The sequence below is a fragment of the Phytophthora cinnamomi genome (genome assembly GCF_018691715.1).
Source record: "Phytophthora cinnamomi strain GKB4 chromosome Unknown Contig53, whole genome shotgun sequence".
Classification (NCBI taxonomy): domain Eukaryota; phylum Oomycota; class Peronosporomycetes; order Peronosporales; family Peronosporaceae; genus Phytophthora; species Phytophthora cinnamomi.
Genome location: NW_027150986.1, coordinates 619,219 through 628,472, shown reverse-complemented (window position 1 = coordinate 628,472; position 9,254 = coordinate 619,219). Strand labels below are relative to the sequence as shown.

At 54.5% G+C, this 9,254-nt stretch overlaps 5 protein-coding genes across 5 annotated transcripts; 3 read left to right on the top strand and 2 right to left on the bottom strand.

Moving 5' to 3' along the window:
• Nucleotides 1–594: 594 nt before the first annotated feature.
• On the top strand, nucleotides 595–1,037 carry IUM83_00184 (uncharacterized protein; the record flags this gene model as incomplete). The annotated part of the gene is made up of 2 exons (XM_067923936.1): nucleotides 595–868; nucleotides 940–1,037. The coding sequence occupies 2 exons, from the start codon at nucleotides 595–597 to the stop codon at nucleotides 1,035–1,037; spliced, it is 372 nt and encodes a 123-aa protein (XP_067789357.1).
• Nucleotides 1,038–1,424: 387 nt separating this feature from the next.
• Nucleotides 1,425–2,617, top strand: IUM83_00183 (pyruvate dehydrogenase kinase-like protein; the record flags this gene model as incomplete). The annotated part of the gene is made up of 2 exons (XM_067923935.1): nucleotides 1,425–2,134; nucleotides 2,200–2,617. The coding sequence occupies 2 exons, from the start codon at nucleotides 1,425–1,427 to the stop codon at nucleotides 2,615–2,617; spliced, it is 1,128 nt and encodes a 375-aa protein (XP_067789350.1).
• A 591-nt stretch (nucleotides 2,618–3,208) lies between these two features.
• IUM83_00182 (COP9 signalosome complex subunit 1) lies at nucleotides 3,209–4,977 on the bottom strand (the record flags this gene model as incomplete). Its single annotated transcript, XM_067923934.1, has 3 exons — nucleotides 3,209–3,240; nucleotides 3,317–4,670; nucleotides 4,738–4,977. The coding sequence occupies 3 exons, from the start codon at nucleotides 4,975–4,977 to the stop codon at nucleotides 3,209–3,211; spliced, it is 1,626 nt and encodes a 541-aa protein (XP_067789351.1).
• Nucleotides 4,978–5,430: 453 nt separating this feature from the next.
• IUM83_00181 (COP9 signalosome complex subunit 1) lies at nucleotides 5,431–7,034 on the bottom strand (the record flags this gene model as incomplete). The annotated part of the gene is made up of 6 exons (XM_067923933.1): nucleotides 5,431–5,574; nucleotides 5,651–5,869; nucleotides 5,948–6,067; nucleotides 6,141–6,339; nucleotides 6,421–6,641; nucleotides 6,726–7,034. The coding sequence occupies 6 exons, from the start codon at nucleotides 7,032–7,034 to the stop codon at nucleotides 5,431–5,433; spliced, it is 1,212 nt and encodes a 403-aa protein (XP_067789352.1).
• Nucleotides 7,035–7,206: 172 nt separating this feature from the next.
• Nucleotides 7,207–8,832, top strand: IUM83_00180 (O-linked N-acetylglucosamine transferase OGT; the record flags this gene model as incomplete). Its single annotated transcript, XM_067923932.1, has 7 exons — nucleotides 7,207–7,238; nucleotides 7,309–7,661; nucleotides 7,737–7,763; nucleotides 7,843–7,897; nucleotides 7,982–8,042; nucleotides 8,112–8,526; nucleotides 8,624–8,832. 7 exons carry the CDS (start codon nucleotides 7,207–7,209, stop codon nucleotides 8,830–8,832), a joined length of 1,152 nt encoding a protein of 383 aa, XP_067789353.1.
• Between the last annotated feature and the right edge of the window lie 422 nt (nucleotides 8,833–9,254).

Sequence of the window (9,254 nt, the reverse complement as noted above, 5' to 3'; positions counted from 1 at the left end):
TCAAATTCATACATCAGGCAACGCTACAGAATCCTAACCAAACTAGATAAGCTTACAGTGATAGCGTTATAGCAAGCCAGTGTGAATGTTACGCAGGATTGCATGTGCAGGAGTGCGAGCGGTTGGCGGATGTAGATTGGAAACTGCTACTACATGGGGTGCTCGGCTAAGCACGCATACTTGGGATAATGCTATAACGGAATGACGCTGAGTCGAGAGCGCGCGGGCTCCGACGCCACCGCTCGGAGGTCAGCATCCTCAGTGGGCTCGCCGTGATGTCCACCCCAAACGGCTCCTACTTCCATAGACCATTGCCGTTGTAGCGACACTGACCAGGGCGCGACGGCATGTAGCTCGACCTCTCAAACTTTTGATTGGGAGTACCGTGAAGTAAACCACCGTCGCCACGTGTAAAAATTGGTGTTTTTGATTGGTCGTTTTTTCCCCTGTGCGTTGAATTGATTTGCTGGAGCCATAGGTCCAAGGAGACCCGTAAGAAATCTCTGGTAGTGAAAGGGTTAAGTCGGTCTTAATCGCTGCAGATAAGCCGCTCGACTAAGCTATATTAGGTAGGCGTCCACTGGTATAGCATACATGGCTTCGCAATTCGTGCAACCTATATGCGGGCCCACAGCTTATGTGGGGGAGATCGACGACGGGACGCTGTTCGGCACGTTGGGACTCACAACGGTGGATGAAGCTTTCGCGGGAAGCTACGGGTCATACACGCGCTCGGGTGACGGCATTGTGCGTCTCACTTTCGAGAGCGTCGACACGAAAGATGTGACTGTGTTCGTCCATAGCGGCGGCGACGGCTTCACCAAAGTCGACGTGGGTGCTGGCGACACGGTGACGTGGGAGTCCCACGGTGGGACTCCACGTTCCCACAGCTAGAGGACAAAACGTTGTATCTGGGTCGTTGGCGCCCGGGCATTTTAGGTTTGCCCGGTAAGGGAGGTGGTTCGCTCTTGATGTGGATCCCGCGATCGTCGGAAGGCGGGCATATCACAATGTACGTGCGGATCAACCCGTCCTAGGCCCGATAATAATTGTGAGGTCATTCTACGTCTTCGCATGAGCCACAAACCATACGCCGATTCAGGTGGTGCGCCGAGTTCAACATTGCGAGTCTGAGCCGTTACCTTCAGAGTTGAAGTTGGCCTGGGCTCCACAAGAAAAAAAAAATGCATCTGCTGTTTCCTCCCTTCACCTTTCCTCCCGTCATATCAGATAATCTTCCATCTACCTAATCTTCATCAACTATCACAGTCCTCAATACAGTTCCCTTGTCAATTAACAAATGTAACGCTGAAGTAACACCTCTCCCTGCGCCAACAACATCACCTCTCGCGGGTTCCACCACCATCGTTCACGTCGAATGCGTCATTCCTGAACTTGCCAAGAGCATCAACGATCGCTAGACAATGCGCCGCGGAGTCGCCGCCCCGCTGCGCCGCGCGGCCTCCAGCGCGCGCCCGAGCGACGCGGCCATGGCGGCCAAGATCGACGAGCTGGCGCGGCTGCCGCAGACGGGCGTGTCGCTGCAGTACCTGCTGGAATTCGGCACGGCCATCTCGCCGCAGAAGCTCATCCAGTCGGCGCGCTTCCTGCACGGCGAGCTGCCCGTGCGGTACGCGCACCGCATCAAGAACCTGGAGAACCTGCCGCACGGGCTGAGCGACATGCCGTCCGTGCAGCAGGTGCGTGCGTGGTACGTGGACTCGGCGCGCGAGCTGCTGCGCTTCCCCAAGGTCGAGAGCTTCCAGGACGAGCTGGCCTTCCGCGCGCTCATCGAGAGCATCAAGACGCGCCACAGCGGCACGCTCTACACCATGGCCAAGGGAGTGCACGAGCTCAAGATGCAGCTCTTCCGCTCCTTCTCGCAGAAGGAGCAGGGCGGCAAGGCGCTGGGCGAGAGATACCTCCGCTCGCAGGAGTTCGCCGACCTGTCGGACCTGCACTCGTTCCTGGACGCCTTCTACATGTCCAGGATCGGCATCAGGATGCTCATGAGCCAGCACATCGCGCTGCACGACGAGGAGGAGGGCTGGGTGGGCTGCATCTGCGAGAGCACGTCCCCCGCCGAGATCGCACTGGCGGCCATTGACACGGCCAGACACATGTGCCTCAGGCAGTACGGGGACGCCCCGAGGTCGAGCTGCACGGCCACACGGACTTCTCCATGCCCTTTGTGCCTAGTCACCTGCATCACATGCTGTTCGAGGTGATCAAGAACTCCATGCGCGCCGTGGTGGAGTTCCACGGCGTAGACAACGACATGCCCCCCATCAAGATCGTCATTGCAGACGGAGAGGACAATGAGGACGTATCCATCAAGATCTCCGATGAGGGCGGGGGCATCCCGCGCTCGTCGGTGTCCAGGATCTGGTCCTATCTGTACACGACGGCCGACTCGGAGGCGTTCGAGCGGCTCGAAGCTCCCAATGACTTCGGCGGGGACTCCCCGCTCGCCGGATTGGGCTACGGACTGCCGATCAGCAGGCTGTTTGCACGCTACTTCGGAGGAGACCTGCAGGTGATCTCCATGGAAGGGTACGGCACCGACGCGTACTTGCACCTGAAGCGTGTGGGCGACGCGTCGGAGCCGCTGCCGTGAGAATTGTGCTGGAGAGCAACGGAGGAGGAGGAGTGCGGTGCACGGTGTCCGCTTTTTTATATTGAATCGCTAGCTCACGGATGGCTGGACCCAGACTGGCTTGTAATAGAACGCGGTGGAAGGGGTAAGGTGGCAAAACAATAGTTTTTGGGCAAGAATCTGAGCGAGCGGGGAATGGACATCTTGTACTGGTCGTGAAGTGCTTCTTTCGGACTCACACAAGTGTACGCACAGTGTGTCAGTTCGGGCGTTGCATGCTCTTTGGTCGGAGCATCTGCGCCCGTGCGTGAATTCGACTCGTTATTGACCCTGTTCCTGACCCAAGACTTTCTTGTGCATCGGATCTCCCAGATTGGCGACTCGACCCATTGAGTTTTACTACCTGCAGCGGATCCAGCTTCGCTTGAGACCTCAATCGGTCTTCTGACGGTTCCAGCGTGATTGCTGCGAGCATTTTGTTTGCAGACGAGTCGTTTTCGACAGTCGGCGGTCGCTTCAAGAGTGAGGCCGACGATGGTGAGTCCAATGGCATTAGCGGTGACCCCACTACTGGCGGAGTAACAGCTCCACCAGATTGATACCTCTGCCCGACTACAACCCCAGTGATGCCTGTGAACGGTGTACTATGCTTGAGATCTCGTAGCATCTCTGCGAGAGCACTTTCAGTCACAAAGTGTTTGCTCATCGCTTCAATCTGACCCTTTAGCTGCTGCAGCTCGTCCCCCATAGTTGTCCACGAATGAAACACGTCCACTTCGCTCTCGCTGCCATCCCCATCCACTTCGTTTCCGTTCAAGACGTTCTTCCTCTGCATCGCGGCCGCGAGTCTAGCCAGCGTGACCTCGAGTACATGTTGGCTGCGAGCAAGAGAGCTCACTTCTCGACCAATATTCTCAACCGTACGCTTTTCGGACGCCCACTCGTTCATCGCTGCTGTAGCCACCTTGTTGTCGGCCTCGTTCCGGAAGAACATGTCCGTAAACGCTTCCGAGTACTTGCACAGTGCCGCAGCCATCTCACCTGCTGCAGCTCGAGCAGTAATTGCCACGGGGAATCGATAGCTCTCCGGTTCGTCACTGCGTCCGCCTATCAGCGCCAAAATCTGCATCGAAAAGTCCGATCCCAAGACGCGGCCTACTTTCTCCACATGAGCCTCTGCAGCGGCAAGATCGACCGGTTCCTGCGCCATGGAGGCATACGCATCGTTGATTAGCTCCACGAGTTTGTCGAGATGTTTCTGAGCAACCGGATTCACGTTCGTGCCGCTGTTGGGATTGAGTCGCTTGTGCTTCTTCCACCGGTGCTTCAGCAGATTCAAATTCCTCGACAACTCCAGCAGTGAAACTCGGAGAACAGGGATTTGCGAGCTTGATAAATGCTGCGACGTTCTTTTCGCGCTGGGTGCAGCAGATTTGTCCCCCACTACAAGTCCATCGGAGGGGGTGCCTGTATTCTCGCCGCCAAGCTGAAACTGTAGCTGCTTTGGCCGAGGACAATTTTCAATTTCACGGATACGAGTCCGTAGCTGCTTGATCTCGTTCTGTAGTGCCGTGATCTCCATCCGCTCAGCCTTGGATTCGCAGTACGAGTAAAGCTGCAGGTTCGATGTACGAATCAACTGGAATGCACGCTTCACTTCTTGTTGGCACCGATCCAGGGTCATGTGGACTTCGCTGAGTCGTGGATTGTTGCTGTTGACCGCAGCGAGCTGGAGCCGCCGGTACGCATCTGCTAGCTCAGCAGCAGCTCGGGCATCTGCCTCGCGTTTGCTTGCCTCTTGCTGCCGGATTCGAGTCTCCACTTTCGACTTCATATCCTCGGGAATCGTGAAAGGCTGCAAATCGGTGTAGCCCTGGGCACGTTTCGTGCCATCAAGACGTTTTAGGTGCGTTTGCAGTGATAACTTCTCGTCATTGGTCTGGAAGGTAAACTTTTCAGGTATGTGGCTGGGAGGTGCCGGTTGCAGAGCTGCGAGCTGAAGCGGTAGCTCCTGGAACTTTTGCGTCAGCTCTGTGAAGCGATTGTTGAAATCATTGCGGTGATTCTCGACTTTCTGTTGAGATATCACAATGCATTTTAGCAAAGCACCGTGCATGTTTTCACGCAAGAAATTGACTCACCGTATCGACGACTTTGATGTGCTCCTTTTCTTTCTTGACCTTGGACGTCAGCACCGATATACTGTTCGTGTGCGAACGGATGTCATTCTGGAAAACGTCCATCACGTTTGCGTACTCTTTCAATTTGGTAGTGATGGTGTTCACCCTGTCATGCACGCCCGAGACTTCACCACGAACAGTTTCCGATCCTTCGTTGGTGTCGTGGCGTAGCTGGTAGATATCTCCGCGCGCATCATCCATGCTTGCTTCGAGCCGAGTGAGGCGTTGACAGATATGCAGCAAAATTGCACGCGATGCGCTGTTGTGCATGCTCAAACCTTCTTGCACGTGATTCAACGATTCCGATACCGACATCGCCTGCTGCTCGCAGCTGGAAGAATCAACTGCGTTGCTGTCTCCTATCTCGTCGTTCATGGTAGAGAATCGTAGCTGGATCAAGTACGCGACCCGATCGCTGAAGGCCAACAGACAGCGAAACTACACACACTTAACGGTAGAACACCTCACTTTTGGCTATTTTTGAGGCAGTTCTTCGGATAACAAACAAACACCAGGTTTCATGCTGCATGAAACCTGAATCATGCATGTAAGTAGTTAAATCACGTACGATTGCCAATTACCGGATAAACCGTGCAAGCACTGGCTGCGCTGGAAAGCGTCGAGATACCGCCGGACGATGCATAGCACGGGGATTTATGTGTCGCGGATAATAACGTTGTTTTTGAGCAGACTCATGCGCAACAGCAGATTGCGCGACTCGGCAGCGTACTTACGGCCCACTTCGAACGCGCGCTCGTACGTGGCAGCGCGCTGGTTCGGGTGATACGCATACAACACCTAAAAAAGCCAAACCATCCAGTAGCTGTTAGTCCCTGGATATCAATTGACAGCACTTCAACGCTGTAAAACGAACCTTCTGATACGAATCCATGCGCGCGTGCAAGCGCTCAGCAGCGATGAGCTCGCAAATTTCCTTCTCGAGGTCCGGTGTCGGGGTATTAAACGTGCGCGCCATTTGGTGAAGGTCCACTGACAGGTACGGGTAGAAGTACTGAATAATGCCACGACTGCGGATCTCCTTGCATAGCTTCTCCACGTGTTCACACAGGTACAGGTCCAGCTTGAGCTCAGGCTATCGACACATATATAGATACACCAAAAATGTAAGTAAAATCCCAGCAAATGTGTCGTCAGTAGAGCAGCAATGTACCTTCATCTTCTCCAGCGTCTGCAGGCACGATGCATAGTTGCTCGAGTAGAAGTCCGTGATAAGCTCACGCAGCCACGGAAGCAGCTCTAAAAACGCCTTGAACGACGAGTTGTTGATCACCTGTCAGCAAAACACACAAAAATGAGTGTTTACCGGTATGAAAGTAAAACAAAAAGTGTACTGTTATCCCCACCTTTTCCTTCAGCTCCTCGCGCTTGAACGACGCCAGCGCGCAAATTCCGCCGTAGAGCGCAATATCCTCCGCGTGCAGCACTTCGTTGTAGCTCGCGCCGATTTCCGCGTTGCACTCGATGAACTTGGAGGCTGCCGCGTGATAATTCTTCTCGTTCAACGCCACAAGGCCAAAAGCCGACGCGATCTTCGACTTCAAGCTGCAAAACAAAAATAAAAATTGTTAAAACCTATAGGCATTGCCCAGTTGCAATATGCAACAAGCCCATTTCGACCCTTACATTGGGTCACTTTGGGAGGCGTTCACTTGCTCCAATTTACTTAGGTAATTGGTCACATGGCCAAAGTTGCGCATGTGCAGCGCCACTTTGCTCACGTTCAGACACATCTCAATGATGTGCTTGTCCGTGGTGCAGTAGTCGCGCGCCTGGGCGAAACTCTTGAGCGCAGCTGGCAGATCTCCCAACTCATAGTAGAAGTCTCCCAAGTCGTTGTGACCCATCTGCACCCAAAGATAACACAATAAGCGGTTAGCACTAGCCTAAACAGGTTAACACTAGCCTAAACTTTTTATTCCGCTTTTTACCCGGATGCTCTCCTTGATCATTGTGGACTTGTACGAGTTCAGCTCTTGCTCCAGCCGCTCGTGTTGCTGCGCCGCGTTGTGCTTCACATTGTCGATGAAGCTGGCGTCCTCCTGGGCCTTTTCATCTAAAAGCTCGGCGTACAGTCCCATGTTCAGACTGCCCTTGAGCTCGCGCAGCAGCGCGCGCCGCGCCTCGGCCTGCAGCGACGGGCACGTCTTGGTGAGGAACAGCAGGCGCTCGGTGCGGTTGCGCCCGCTGTACTTGGCGGCGTACGCCTCTACGTCGAAGCCCTCCAGCGCCTGCGCCATGGTTAACACCACCTAAAGCTTTCTCTCAAAGTAAAGTGACTTTGACGTGGAGTATCTTGTGCTAAAACTTTTTTCGACCAATAGGGTATATTGATTTCTGTTATTTGAAGTGTTAACGCATCTGATTGGCGGATGGGATTTTTTGTGGTCCATTTTGCATTCTGGTGTTGCCATGGCGTCTCCTGTGGTGATAGCTCTCTATCGGTGCGTGTTGCATGCAAACAGCTCGCGTTAAGGGAATCTCACAATTTATACTCTGCGCGTGCTGCTCCAGGACGCTGCTGCGCTCTACGCAGACGCTGCAGCGCGACGTGGAGGCCGGCCGCACGCTGTACAACGCCATCCGCTCGGGCGCCGTGGCCTCGTACGCCGGCGTCAAGAGCGACTGGCAGCGCGAGCGCATGTTCGTGCGACGCTTCGAGGATATGGAGGTGCTAAAGCGACGGGGCGCCAGCAACAGAACTTTTGCTGCCATCGTGCGCTCAGGGTTTGGGCAGCCCGTGGATGCTAAAGATCAGGCGGCATTGGACGCCAGGATTGACGCCGCCTTCGATGCGTTGAAGAGCGTGGACGACCACAACGCGCTGATCCGGGAATTTAGAGACCAGGGGGATTTTTGGACCCAAGGTGGGTTGGGTGGGTAGTATTAAATTTGAGAGAACTTGTTTTTGGTGACAACTGGGTTGGTGGATTCTACTGTAGGAACGCAGCAACGCCATCGAGTTTTTGGTGGGGGACGTGGTTGAAGTGAAAGGCGAGAAGAGGGGTGTGATATTCGCCTGGCACGTGACCACGGACGGAATTGAAGCAGCGGCGGGGCCTCGAGTTGTGTACGACATTCTACCTCACAGTCCTGGCTTTAGGTGGGTGGGTTTATTCTAAAAACATGTTGTTATTGCCACAACAACCAAGTGGAGCTGACCTTTTGATTCGTTCGTCAACTGCAGCTTCGCCAGCAAATTGTACAACGTGCCCCAAGAAGAAATCCGCCTGGATGAGTCTCCGAAGGTAGTTTTTTTCATCATTTGTAACTGGGTGCAACATCCCTAATAGTTTTGGGGTTTTGTGTTGTTGCAGGCGGTTGTTCACCCCGCGCTTTTGCTGTACTTCGACGGGTTTGATGGCACGCACCACATCGCGTCGGAGGCTTTGGCAGCTCGGTATCCAACTGACATCTCTGGAAAGCCCAAAGCTGCCGACGTTGCTGTGTCTGCGCCATCCATCATCCAACTGCAGTCTGCGGACGAAGACAAGTTGCTGACGTACTTGCGCTGCGACGACAGCACCATCGTCCAGTTCGTGATGGCCAGTCTGGAAGGCATGTGGCTCGGGGAGTGCGGGCAGAGTGCGCAGAATGAGGTGCAGCGAGCTGTGGAGCTCGCTGGGCAGAAGAAGTGGGACGAAGCTCGCGAGATGCTGGAGCAAGTGGTGCACGACTTCCCTGAGTTCGCGTACGCGTGGAACAAACTCGCCATGGTCGAGTATCAGAGCGGTGAGTTTGACCTCGTATTCTGTGTGGTCGCTGGCTTAACTCTCGTACTCACTTCTCACTTTGCTGTTGGTGTATTGCATTCTACTTGCATGCGCAGGCAACTTCGGGAGAGCTCTCGGCCACTACGAGACCGCCATCAAGTTGAAGCCGCAGCTCGTCGAGGCTCTCGTCGGACTAGGAACTTGCGCTACGAGACTGCAGCGATGGAGCTTGGCGCATCGCGCCGCTGTGCTGCTGTTGGAGGTGCAGCCCAGCAACGACACTGCTCGGATGCTGATTGAGCAAGCCGTCTACGCCACATTGTAGGCAGAATGTAGGGAACAAGTCGCCGGCGGTAAAACTACATGTAGACAATAGCGAAGTGTCTTGGAGGTTGTTTTAGGATACTGTGTGTGATGCGAAGTTTCGCGTTCCAGCATGCGTCCATGATGCAGCGAGCTCACGCCGGTGTTTCCAGCGCAGTTACGGGCGCGCAGAGGCGCGATGGTCATCAAAAGACAACATGACCTTGAGGGGCGCTTGACAATTGCCTCAAGGATTGCTTGCTCCAAGATCGCTTACTTCAAAGATCGCTTGGCAACTTGGTTGCATGACGCTTGCTGCTCGCGCAATAACTTCGTGCCGAGCAAAACCGTCTTCCTTGTCACTGGTTGCAGTGCTCACAGTGACAAGCAAGGCGGTTTTGCCACCATAGACACGAACGCGACTACCACGAGATACAATGACAC